Raw genomic sequence first — 13,621 nt, 5'->3', positions numbered from 1 at the left:
GCGTTTTTGGTCTAAAAATATGTTTCGGCATCGTCATTCGCCGAGCTGCCTTCGTAAGTTGCCGTGATTGGCTCTCCGAGCGTTGTGCGGGAAAGCGGACGCACGCACTTTTTTTAGAGTGTGTGGAGGCTACGGCCCCCGCGACCCAATAAGAGCGTCGGAGCGAAACACGTGACATGACGTCACGGAAGCGTTTGTGTCCCTGCTCCAAATGCGAGACCCGGAGGAACCGGCTGTTGTCTGCTGGCCATGAGTCGCCTGCTGCGGAACCAACCAACTTCGGATGAACGTCCACCTCCGCAACAGTTCCGTCCGTTAGAATAACGAGCACCTCGGAAAGAGTTCATGAGACAACCATACTCTTAATTTACCCGGGAATCTGGGGCGGGTGCTAATGCCAGGGCGACGTTTTGAGCAGAGCCGATCGATTACAGGGTCTGCGATCGTTCAAACATCGTTCAAAAGCCACGTTGTCCTCGGAAAATGAATGCTCCGAATTAACTATCGTTGAAAAGCAACAAGTCTTTGCCTTTCTTCCGTGTCGTGTAGCTTAGTGTGGATAGAGAAGCAACCGCGCGAGTTCAATTGCCAAGAAAGAAGCTAGAACCACTTTTTTGTCGCGGATGGTACTGCAGCTGTGGCGGAAACCAGGCCTCCGTGGCCTCGACTGTTGTCACGTGCCTTGCTCCGACGCCCATATTGGATAGCGGGGGCCGCAGCCTCCACAGTTCGCCAAGTTGTCGTGAAACAGAGTATAGGAGTTGTTTTTATTACTTATAGCGCGACTGACCGCTCAACGGATATTTTGTTCCTCCAGCAACAATGAAGGCAGCATAGTAGTGGACTGTCGAATCATCCTCAACCAACCGCTGGCCAACGCGGCTCATCTAGTGGGTCTTGCATTCATCCAAGTCCTCGAGCAAGGACACGGAATCCTTCCGGCCGGAAACCTGCACGTTGACATTCGTTCTTTACGTTTCACGGGTAAGTACAGTTTGTATCTCTTCTTGCATGGGAACTTAGATGATTGCTTATTCCAATCCATCATAGATGTAAGATGGTTTTAAATTTTCGTTGGTAGGGGGTTAGCTGTACATCAGAAACGACTGATTATAGCCAACAGAGACGACTGATGTTTAGCTGGAACTAATATTTAGAAACAGAATATATACTTCAAGTGAACTGCCGCTTTGCCGCAGCGCACCCCTGCGCTTGGGGATACGCACTCAAGGAAGCTAGGGCGGCACGTCTAATTTATTTGCAAAAAAAAAAAAAAAAAAAGAATGTTCACACTCATGCCTTTTCCTTGAATAAAGTTTTTCCTCCTCCTCCCCCTCCTCCTCGAAAGCATTTTTAATTATATACATTAATTCAAAACTTATGGAACATATTTAATCAAACGTTTCGATTCCCACGTTGAATCGGATACTGATACTTGAATTGATATCCCCACTGTTTTAATATGCACACACCTGCTCTGATGTCTTGTTACTGAGCCACAATATTCCGAAATTGGTGGCGCCATATCTTGAGCATGGAGAAGCAAATACTTTAACTTACCAGGATATTTTAACCTCATCGCCTGTGCAAACTAGGCTGCAAGATCATATCTGAAGAGAGAGACACACACACACACACACACAAAAATAACTAATTTATTTGCTTGGCCTTTATGTATGCAAAGTATGATTCGGGATATTACTTACAATGCTTTGAGCTGAAAATCATTTTTGTCAGCTCCAGTAGTCCTGAACTGCTTCCAAAAATGAAGATAAATAGTTTGTTGTACTCATCCCCAATCATTGCATTTTTCATTAGGGGTGAAACCTGGTGCTGTTCCCCCTCAAGTTCTTGTCACACATGGGCCTTCCTACTTTGATGGTGAGTGTCGTCTTTCTTCAAACATTACTTTATTCAACAAGGTAAGCGACCGGCGTGGCGCCGGACCCCATGGCTCCCGTTCGTCTCGTCGGAGTCTGTTGCGTCGCGCGGCGGTTGCGCGATGGGGAAGTGGCGCCATCTCTTAGCGGTTCGGCAGCCTTTTTCAGCGGCGGGCCGAATCGTCACGAAGTCCACACGCAGAGGGCCGGGCAACAAGTCCGCGGTCGCAAACTGGGTTTGCGTGCGTGCGTGCGTGCGTGCGTGCGTGCGTGCGTGCGTGCGTGTGGGTGGGTGTGTGTGGGGGGGGGGGGGGAGGGGGAGGGGGGAAGGGGGAGAGGGAGGGAGGGAGGGGGGTAGTAGTAGTAGTGTAGTGTAGTGTTTTTTTTTTTGGCGTCGTGCCGGGGGCCGCATGAAACTGCCTTGCGGGCCGTGGGTTGCTGATTCCTGGTGTAGTCGATATACTACGAGTTTCCCTCCGGTCATGCCTTTATATAAGGAATCGTTAGAATTTACGGGTGATTTCATTTCAAATCGTTAGGGCAAGAAAGGTAATAAATTTTAATTTCGACGAAAAGAAATATCTTGTAGGGAATTTTTTACTTAAAAGAACAGTGAAAACCGTGAGTTTGGATAATTTTTCGTTCTCGAGTTATGGATCGCAGAAGCGGCCGCGGTGGAAATTAGCGATTTTCCCGACTGTCGAAGGTTGCTTGTTTGACTCACTCTTCTCCCGTGGTTTCTGTCTCTAAGAAATTTTCATTTTTGTCTACAACGATGGCCCCCATAAAGAGGTCTTAATTTATTTAAATATTTGTAGGAATTTTACCTTTCTCTCTTTTTTTCAGAAATCGCCGAACTCATATGTCAGGTCGATTTTTTTATAAACTTTGACAGGCTGCATGCTATCTGTCATGCGAATATTTTAAATATACTTAAGGTATATTTAAATTATTTATGTCCACGGAAAGCGCGAAAGAAACTGTGTATAAATGTATTAAATTTATTCAGTTATTCTCATTATCTCTTTCAATATGATCACTTTAAAATCGTAAAAATTTTAAAAGTTGCAAATTTAAGAGAATTTTGTTTTAATCCATTGATATTTTATTTTTTTACAGTGTTTTCGTAGAAAAGATAGTTTTTTTACTAATAATCATAGTTTATAATATTCTGTTTGTGTAACCTCTGTTTAAGCCCCAATATTGTGAAATGTGTGTTCTAATTTAGCTAGAAAAACAGGCAACCTTATCCATTTTGGAGCATCTCTATGATTTTTAAAACACATGTGTATATATTTCGGGCGATATGTCTACGCCCCGGTGGTGAGCTCACTGTGAGGCGACAGAAACAAAACCAAAATGATGTAAATGAAAAAAAAAAAAAAAAAAAAATATATATATATATATATATAGCAAAGGAAAAGAAAAACAAAATCTCAAAATTTGAGGTGGTACTTAGATAAACAAACATATAGCACACACCTTCTTTTTCACCGCGAAGGCACTGTGACAAAGTTTGACCAACACAACAACAAAAAACTGCCACCAAGACGCCTCGTTTCGACTTTTTTTTCTCTTCCTAATTCGCCGTGGCATGCACACCCGATCAGGTCATATGCCACGTAAAACAGTCGCTTCTTCACTTACACCGTCTCTGTCTCGTTCCTGCCGCCTCATAGTGAATCCACCATTAGGACGTGGACATATCGCCCAAGAAATATACCAATATATTTATAAAAAAAACGTGGAGACGCTCAAAATTATTGACAAGTTTTTCCTGTTTTTCTAGCTAAATACCAACCCACATTTCATGATATTGTGGATTAAATAGAGGCCATGCAAATAGAATATTACATTTATATGAACTATGATTCTTAGTAGAAAACTATCTTTCCTAAAAAAAATAAGAATTTTTTTAAAATTAATTTTAAGCAAATTTTACTTTTTTAATTTTCACGATTTTTAAGTGATGATATTAAAAGAGAGATAACAAGAACAACTGAATGAGATCAATATTATTATAAAGAGTTCCTTTTGCACTCTTCATGGAAATAAACGTTATGCATATAACTCAAGTGGGTCAGGGTCATGAACTGCAGCTTGTCAAAGTTTTCAAAAAATATACCTGAAAAATGAGTTCTTTAAAAAAAAAGAATAAAATATCTAGAAATATATAAACACATTAAGACCTCTTAACGCTTTTTCACAGAGCCTGAGACTAAAATGAATATAACATAGAGGAAAAAACCACAAGAGGAGCGTGAGCCAAACGGTGCGACCTTCGACAGTCAGGAAAAATGCTAATTTCCACCATAACTCTATACCTCGAGAACAAAAGATTATCTAAACCCCACGGCTTGCATCATCCTTCCAAGTAGAAAATTGCATAAAACATTTTTTTTTTTGGTCAAACATAAAATTCGACCTTAGGTATAATCTAGAAGCAACCCCAGACAGTTTTGAGTGTGAAACTTCATGCGAAGTAATTTACCAAAGTTCCTTAAAGGGCAACTCCGCTCATTTCCGAAGATTTCGGGATAATGATTGATTTCGAATTAAAAAGCCCTAGTAAAACACACTACGTCGTTTGCTTCGCGAAAAATGGGATATATATTTTTAAATCTGATTTTAAACACGAGCGGAAATCGAAACCGAAACTTCGTCTCCGCCCGGCAACATTGGCCTCGGGTCGCCAAGTACATGGCCGTCACGTGGTAAGAGATGTCACGTGATCCTCGGCCCAACGACGGGCGGGATTCGGGCGGGCGTGTGGCAGGCGCAAGTGTCGTCTGCACCGCACTCTTCGCCACATTTTGGTGTCTACGGCATTCGACGACGTCTGCACAACTGCGGCATAAGTGTGCGCGCACGTGGTGTCCGTAGTGTGGACAAAACTCCGAGAGACAATAATCACAATCAGTGAGACGACGACGGCGGTTGTGACGCGGAAGACGGCGGGACCACGGCGGACGGCCGGACGGCTCCCAAGAAATGCACTGCTGAGCGCCGAGAGGCAACGTTGCTGACGTCATGCGCTACGCTCGCCCGGAGAAGTGAAAACAAGCAAAAGGGGGCCATGTAGATGGCGTTTAGCTCAATGTTGGCTCCGCCCATGCCGTAGCCTTGACTGCGCTGTTGGTTGCGCCTGAATTCGCCCGCTCAAGTCAGCCGATTTCGGCAACTTGGCGAGTTGCAAAGTTTGCCGGACCGTTTAAGAAACATTTAGACAGAACTGCGTCGTAAGATTTCACGTGTGGTCTTTTTAGGCGATACTGAAGAGGACTGCATTGTTTTTTCAAAACCAAAAATGAAGCGGAGTTGCCCTTTAATGTAGCCTTTAATTTGTCAATTTACTTTATTAATGATGTGCCTTTAATAAAATTTACAATGGCATCAATAAATACTTGCATTAGACATTATTACCCACAAAAAGGGCAAATAAGAGCAGAGGTCAGTACTAAAAGCCTATACCCATGGACAACTTTCTGTGGCAATGCAGTTCGAAGGTACAGGGGCATGTGCATGAATGACCATTAAAGTTGTGCACACCCACTCTTCCCCTCATTGAAAATGCCACAGAAAATGCCACAATGTCTGCGGATATAGTAAATAACAAAAGTATGATATAGATAGTTATTTCTGGATATTGTATCTACAAGTAAACATTGTTTGCAAAAACAAAGAAGCATAACAAAAAAAAAGAAGAAAAACATGAATCAGTATCGCATAAAATTACGGTATCTAAGGTGGCATCCACAAGCTCACCTTAGACACCACTAAGGCATAATGTGAATGCCAGCAAATCGAAGGAGCAAATGGGATCAACCAAAGAAGAAAAGTGCCAGTTTGTGCAAATGCCAGTCACAAATCAAAGCCAACTAACAGGAGAAAGTTTCCAGTACGTCTTCACTAGTCTTCACCAGGGAGGAAGTGCCGGCGATAGTACAACCCACTATATTCATGTCTTGTATAACCGCTATAGTCATGTCCCCTCCAACCCCCCTCCCCTCCCCTCCTCCCCTCCCTTCCCCCCCCCCCCCCCCGGCAAAAAAAAAAAAAAGAAAGAGAGAAAAGGTTTCCAAACTTCTTGGCTAAGGGGCCGGATTAGAGATCTGTCGTGGTCGCGAGGGCTGTAGAAAAATAATTATAAAAGTGGTAAAACTAAATGAACACAAACCTAGCATAAGCACTTCCAACAAAAAAATTATTGTTAAAGTAAGTATTAAAAACAGCACTATACTTCAATTTTAAATTTATTATTTAGCTAATTATGACGTTACAGCAAAATTGTGACCAAGTTAATTCACCAGGGATAGATCAAAGCACATATGAACTTTGGCGTATTCGCGCAGTCCAAAATATGAATGAGAATGATAAAACTAATGCTGACAATATGCAACAGTTGTGAAAGTCATTGCGAACGCAATGATAAAACTAATGCTGACAATATGCAACAGTTGTGACAGAGGACTTAGTACTAAGCACAATGTAATTGTAAACATCATTGTGAACGCAATGACACCATAGTTTGCGCATTGGGAATGTGTCGCGGCGCTGTTTATTTACGCACACTTCTTGCACCGCTAGCAGCGAGTCTGCTGCAACTGGGCCGCGAGCCGGGCTTAATTGGAAAGACTGCGGCCAACCGCGGGCCAGTCGGAAGACTTCCGCGGGTCGGGGTTTGGAGACCCCTGATGTGGACCGTTTTTATAAAAAGCTTTTGGAAGGTGCCATCTTCAGAGTCTGTGTGCATAATGCATGCCTGCTTGCTTTCGGAAGTCTCAAATGTACACATGCTGGGTCATAGAATTGTAAATCCTGGAAATGTGTATATAGAGGTGTATCCATATTAACTTGATCCATGCTGTCGAGACGTGACCATAAACCGAGCGCACTTTTTATTGCAGCTGCCTGGTCCGACTGGTCACCCTGGAGCGACTGCACGGGCCACGACGGCCAGTGTAACCCCGCACGCCTCCAGTCGCGACGCCGCGAGTGCCGTTCCCATTACGGCCGGGGCAGCCTGCTGCCCGACAACCTGGCCTGCCTCGAACTGGGGGGCAAGGAAGTCGAGTTCAAGAACTGCCCCTGCCCCACCCCACCCACACCCGTCCCTCCCGGCGGGACCCCCTCCAGCGCCACCACGGCAGCGCCCAAGCTCGCCACGGACGCCAGCACCACGCCCCGCGCGAGCGCCAACGGGACTGCGTCGTCATTGTCTCCCCAAAACAAGCAGAAGGCGGTCACGGCTTCTCAGCCATCTGCGGCACTCCCGGATGACTGTGAGTGTTGACTGCGGTGGTACTGGCACATTAATGGCTTGTTCGCTTATTGCAAACGATCCTCGGTCTTCGAACAGGTTCACACATGCATCTCGGTGCCGAGCACAGTCAGCACTGCATCAATCCTACTGTCAGCATTGACTTGGTGTTGCATTATGTGCGATGGCAAGAAATGGCAGACTAGCAAGCAGCGGTGTGCTTATGCAGTGTCGATATCGTGTGAAATCAACGCCGTGTCAATACGCTTGCACGTGACGCCACCGCATCCTGCCGACGGTCATTTCTAGCTGAGAAAAAGAAATTTGGGGGTGCGAAATGTATGTTTCAGAAGGTACGCCCTCAACAGCGAAGCCACCACAATGGCCGCTGATGCGACGTCAGTGCAAGCCATGTATAGCAGTAAGCTAGAGCCGTGATGCGAGTGTGAGCAGACCAGTGCTGAAAATAGTACCGACCTTGATGATGCATCACTGACTTATTGTGCGCTACCTCAGTGATGAAGTTAAGTTTAAGTGAGCACTGCATTACTGCCGTTTCTAGCGTTGTTTAGCGCTGCGATGCATGTGCAAACCAGCTTTGACAGAAGGAGGTGCATCCCCCGGTAAAATCATCTCGAGCTGAGAGCAGTTTGCAGCTTAAATGCATGAAACAGTTTCAGATGATCCAACAAAGCTATCCTGTGTGAAAGTTCAGACGGGCTGACGTCTGCAGTGATCTTGAAACTGTATTGAGAAGCGGATCGATCTCATCTTCTGCGATTTTGAGGGATAAACCCAGCTTGCTCTCCTATCTCTTATATTCTTCCAGGAGTTCTAGTGAGGGGCGATAATCGGCTTTATTTAAAAGTGCAAAACAGGAAGAGGTCGCATTTATGTACACTGAAGTATTTTACGCGTTTTCTCGTATTTACCAGTTGTATACCCGTGTTCACGGCAACAAGAAAAACAAACTACTGTCTTGATCCTACTTATACTCTGGCTTCTCAGTTCAATTTTGCGAATGGATGCCTCAAATACTCTTGCAAGGAACTTTCACCGGCCACTCTGTGCATCAATGAGGACTGCCTCAACTGATTTCTGTCACACACTTTCAACTATTTTCCCAGCTGCTAACGGGATGATTTCGACTTCCTAGGGAGGCCGTGCCACCAATGCCACGAGGGCGAAATCTGCTTCATGAGTGGCAAGGAGACGACGCCCCACTGCGTCAAACCCAAGGACCCCCAAGATCCCCGGGGCTGTGGTGGATGGTGCTCGGGGCCCAACGAACTCTGCCGCCGGCTCGACAACGTCGTGTTTCACTGCGTCGATGATTCGGGTAGGTCACGTTTCCACCGATGCATCTTCGCCGTTCCCCACATCATTGCGTTGGTATCGATGTTCGTTGCAACAAACACTTTGAGTTCACTTTGTATGCACTAACGCAGTATGACCTTTTTATTGTGTTGAAATATCCGCACAATGTGCAAGGTCTTCCAGTAAATTAGAAATTGCCAGCAGTCATTGTCCTGTTGAGCCAGCCTAAAGCAAACTGGGAAGAGAATGAAACTCGGCAGTAACTGCCAGTGATAAAAGGTTTTAGTAGGCCTTTATGCGACCTTCCGACGATACCCGAAAACAGTGTAGAGAAGAACTAAACAAGGCACTAACTGCCATTGACAATATAAAGTTTTAGTAGACCATTTTTGTGCTTTGCTAATGATATCATGCATGTACAAAGGCACTGACAATGTGTTGAGTATGGTTATCAGGTTTATTAAAGTCATCTACTAAAACTTGCTAATAACTTTCATGCTTGGTCAATGGGGACAACCTCTCAGTTTGCTTGTCTCCTGTTGTTGAACCTGTAAAAGCTAAACAACTTATTTCTGGAAATTGTCCCCATTGATCCATCCCCATGATCCACTGAACACATGAATGAAAGATGGCCTTTTTCTCTCAAGGTCACACATAAATGGTTAGTGTTGCTGCATTGAGGCAAATTTACACGAATCACCGTTCACAAGAAATGAACCCCTTGGCTCTTGTAAATTGGTCACTTCTCTATAGGGAGTATTCACTGGATGCCATATTTGTGGGTGCTGTTTAGAGCGCATGCTCAGAACGAGCTCACATCAATAGGCTGCTAAGACCGACACTCTTGATGGTGCGGAATGCACGTTGCAAAAGAACTGTGGAAGCTCGCCGTTAGCACGCGCTCAGCATTCGCGCACACAGCTATGGCCGCCAGTGAATACTCCCTATTCAAGCACAGCCGTCTGTTGTCCAAACACAACTGCTTCACACACATTCAAACTCTAATTGATCTTGCATCTCGGATGTTTTCAGAGTGCCTTCACGACGAATGGCAGTGTTCCAACGGACTGTGCATCCCGGAACAGCGACGCTGCGACGGGCATTTCAACTGCTACGACATGACCGACGAATACAACTGCGGTAAGAATTAGTCTTCTTCTCCAATCCCTTTAAACGAAGAGCTATTTACCCATTCGAGCAGGTATAGAATTTTTTCGTCGTACAACGCCCACCTTGAGCCGGGTCGGCAGCTGTTCATCGCGGCTTGTTATTGCGAGCCACCCTCAGAAGCTGACTTGAGCCTACTTCCAATTTTCCAGAATGCGGAAACGATGGCTTCCACTGTGGCAACAACACCTCCTGCCTACCACTTGACCGCCGCTGTAATGGATTTGTTGACTGCTGGGATGGAAGCGACGAGGCGAATTGCACTGCTCGTAAGCACTCCTGCCTTTGAGTTCAACTTCTCTTTCTGCACTAAGTCTATGTCACTCAAAATATTGGTTGTATTAACTACCATAGATTGCGACAAAGCTTTTCTCTGCTAGAGACAAGTGCCGAAAAGCCAATATATTCACGCTGCAGTCTTCAGTCAGAGAAACATTAAACCAGTCTTTGTGGGAACAAATAATTTCAGAAACACTTCAGAATGATCTTTCGTAAGCTCGCAGAAAGTCTTCTATCGTTCAGTACAACTGTGGTTTTAACAAGCGAGGGAAAATTCCACTATAATACCGCCTCTCAGTCAATCCTCTAGTCTGTATGGCCAGGTACAGTAAAAGACATCACATACTTCGATCGGTGTCAGGTTGTTTTAACTTTGATGGATTAAGATGTGACAAATGCAAGGCTGCCAAACTTAAAAGGCATTAATAGCCCCGAGGCAACACTTGCACTAAAAATACGTAAGGTTGATTCGCACATTTACGTTTGAGTGTGGTCGAAAAGCGTCGCAACCGCTTGTAAATATTTATAATGCGAGAACACACTAGTGCCATCTATTGGGCAGTCCTGGAACACTTTCCGCCATGCATTTTAAATAATACTGACAATATCAGGAAAGGTCATTTCTCGTATATAGTGTGCAGGTTTGATGTTGCAAATACTGCAAAACCTCCAGTCTAGTTATGTGCACACAAGTAGTGTTCCAGGGCCGCCTCATGGACGGCGCCAGCGTGACTGTCTCATAAGAACTCACAATGCAATGCGGTCAATTGCACTGAAACGTGTGAACCGGCCTTTACAGTGTTGCTTCGTACAAGAAGAGACCCTCACCCCCGCATTTTTCTTCCCCGCAGTCTGTCCCACCTCTCAGCACACCTGTAACAGTGGCCAGTGCGTACCCCTCGACTACTTCTGCGACAGCTTCCGAGACTGCGACGACGGCTCCGACGAACCCGCGGGCTGCGACTCCCCGTGCCTGCCGCGCCAGAAGCAGTGCCTCAACGGGCGCTGCGTCCCCAGCTCCGTCTGGTGCGACGGCTTCGACTCGTGCGGCGATGGCAGCGACGAGGCACACTGCTCCGGCACGCCGTCACGCGACCGCAGCAGTGTGCTGCTGCCCTTCCAGCACCCCTCCGACCGTGCTGGGGTCCTCAGGCTGCCCCCGAACTTCAGGAGGAGGAAGCCGGAAGCACCCAACGCCCACAGGTGATTGGCGGGGTGACAGCGTGTGCGAGCTAAGCGGTGATACCCGAACGGCCGGCGACGTAATGTGGCCAACGTCGGCAGCGAGGACGCAACATCGAAACGTCGGCACTGAACCAAACAACAGCGGTGACGCCAATGCGATGCCGGTGAAATGCTGGCAACACTGACAAGAGGCCAGTGAAACGCCGACAAAAGGCCGGCAGCGCTCACGTGCTGCCAGTGAAACACGAATGCAACCCCGGCCATGCCGACGTGATGTCAGTGAAGTACCGACGTCGGTGTGCAACGCTGGTGAGCGCGAGGGGGGTGCCGCGACGACACAAGCAATGGAGAAAAGGGATGTCAGTGACAGCGACGTGGATTTCACATTGGTGCAAGTGACTGCAATGTGGAAACATCTGTGTTGATGCGAGACGGTGGAGATGACTGACGTCGGGCAGATCGGGTGTTTCGGTTGGCCGCTGAATCGGTGCCGGCGAGTTCAGTCAAGTTAGGTTATTCGATTGAGTGTTTGGACGGAACTGATTGCCTCCACGAGATATGGTGACGAGAGTCAGAAGAATGGTGCAGAAACAACCAAGATGTGTGGTGTAGAAGCAAGGTGCATGGTATACAATTGGGCTGCCTACTTGAAGGATTCTGGGAACTGCTGTGTTTAAGATGCCACACCAGCCTCCACCCTATCAAACACAGCATTTCAGCCGAGCGAAAACATCGATCGGACTTGTGAACTTGTGAATTGTGTACAGTTTCTAGACTGCTTATTTAAAGAAAAAAAAACAAGATAGACTTTTTACGGCATTATGTACTACAAAATGGCTCCTACGGAGCTGGTCACGACCAACCACTACCAGTGTGTAATCCAGGTTTTTACTTCCTTTTGTGCGTTGAAGTTAATCGAAAGATAATTTAAGTTTTCTTCCTTTTAAAACTAATTTCTTTATATTGTGTCTTGAAGTTTTCCTAACAAACTGCGATAGGGACCGCAACTTTCAGATATCTGTGGACACGCTGCTTGTCTCAAGCACGAGGACTAGCATTCCATTACTTATACCTCAACCACCTTGTTTTTATTTTCATAAATGACTTGCCTGTTTGAGGTGCACAATTGAGACAAGTGCACTGTACTTAAAACAAAACTTCTGCTCAACAGAGAAAAAGAAAATAAATTGTATTTGCTTAAGATCACATTGCAAAACACCTTAAAGGCAAGTTGAAGGTCTGATCTAGCTAATGTCATCAAGTGCTAATTATTTAGATGACGAACCAGAATGAAAAGAGAACACAAAACAGCACGAAAAGAATACTGCAAGCTGCTAGTGTGCTAGTCAGACTTTCCTAGCAGAAGCTCTACTTCTCTCATAACCACAGAAATGCTTCAGACGTTCAGACCATCAAGTTTGCAAGCAAGACCCGCAAACATTCCAAAACATATACAGGTGGAAGGTTCAACAACTTTCAGCTAAAGGTGTTTCACTCTGCATTATAGTGCAAGAAATAATTTGATCACTTTACGCATGAATGCAAATACAAAGTGTACACACACATTCTGCTAATTCTTCGTTGGCATGTTGCACGCAAAATGTTTTCGGAGTGTTGAATTTGTAAATGTGTAATATATATATATATATATTCTAGTTCATCCAATGCCAGCAGTCTCTTGCAAAACACACGCATGACGGCCGTTTTTTTTTATTTTTTTTTATAAGGCTCAGCCCGTTCCCATGGGAACTGCGTCCGTCCCGAGAAGTTTTTGTCGCGTAAAGGTTACAGCGTTGAATAGGCTTATGTATTTCACTCCGAAAAAAGAGCATAGCACGTTTCCAAATAGTTCACGTTGGAGTTTTAAGGTTAGTAGCATCGACAAAAATGTTCCTATGCAAACAAAAAGAATTGATGCAAAGCCTTGTTTCGTGTTGCATGCACGCGAGGGAAAACAATGAAAAACAAATTAATCCAAGAAATTTTCTGCCTGCAGACTTTTCTTTGTGTGTGTGTTTGTTTTGCTCAGTGTTGTTATCATGTTGCTTCAGATGAAAACCGAGAGTTAATTTATTTTTTACTGTACCACCTCACCAGCCAATATCATGTATTAAAGGCAATTACACAAGATGTCAAGGCATTCGGCCTCTTCTTACGCCTTTACTTTTTTTTTTTTTTTTTTGAAATCATGGTCCCGGAGTTTTTGGAATGAAAAACACGTTCAAACTCCAGAGTGACCATGACAGAGGCTCATGCCAGCGCTCGTGATGTGCGGGTGCGTTCCCTGCCCAAACCTCTGGAATTTACTATTTCTGAAAAAGGTGGATTCATCATCTAAGAAGGTGTCAGCGGGAATAGTATTGTTGGTACTGCTTGGCGCAAATCAAGTGCATCAAACCCAAAAAATTCTCAACATAAAAAACTGGCATGTTTGTCCTGTTGTACATGTTTGCCTTATGTTGTACACGAGACATGAGCACATACAGTTCATCTTGAATAATGCAGGTAGGAGGGTATATCGGCTGCGGGTGAC

At 45.3% G+C, this 13,621-nt stretch overlaps 1 protein-coding gene across 1 annotated transcript in view; it reads left to right on the top strand.

Moving 5' to 3' along the window:
* Nucleotides 1-13,228, top strand: part of LOC8042735 — a 137,929-nt gene extending 124,701 nt beyond the window's left edge. The window contains exons 7-13 of the mRNA XM_042286355.1: nt 818-984; nt 1,819-1,881; nt 6,788-7,162; nt 8,297-8,479; nt 9,490-9,597; nt 9,777-9,893; nt 10,755-13,228. Of these exons, the coding sequence (XP_042142289.1) occupies nt 818-984; nt 1,819-1,881; nt 6,788-7,162; nt 8,297-8,479; nt 9,490-9,597; nt 9,777-9,893; nt 10,755-11,110 (1,369 nt within the window). The 3' untranslated portion in view covers nt 11,111-13,228. The remainder of the gene's footprint in view (nt 1-817; nt 985-1,818; nt 1,882-6,787; nt 7,163-8,296; nt 8,480-9,489; nt 9,598-9,776; nt 9,894-10,754) is intronic.
* Nucleotides 13,229-13,621: the final 393 nt, after the last annotated feature.

Source organism: Ixodes scapularis, unplaced genomic scaffold, assembly GCF_016920785.2.
Source record: "Ixodes scapularis isolate PalLabHiFi unplaced genomic scaffold, ASM1692078v2 PGA_scaffold7__128_contigs__length_106722199, whole genome shotgun sequence".
Taxonomy (NCBI): domain Eukaryota; kingdom Metazoa; phylum Arthropoda; class Arachnida; order Ixodida; family Ixodidae; genus Ixodes; species Ixodes scapularis.
This window is presented reverse-complemented; position numbering and strand designations above follow the sequence as displayed.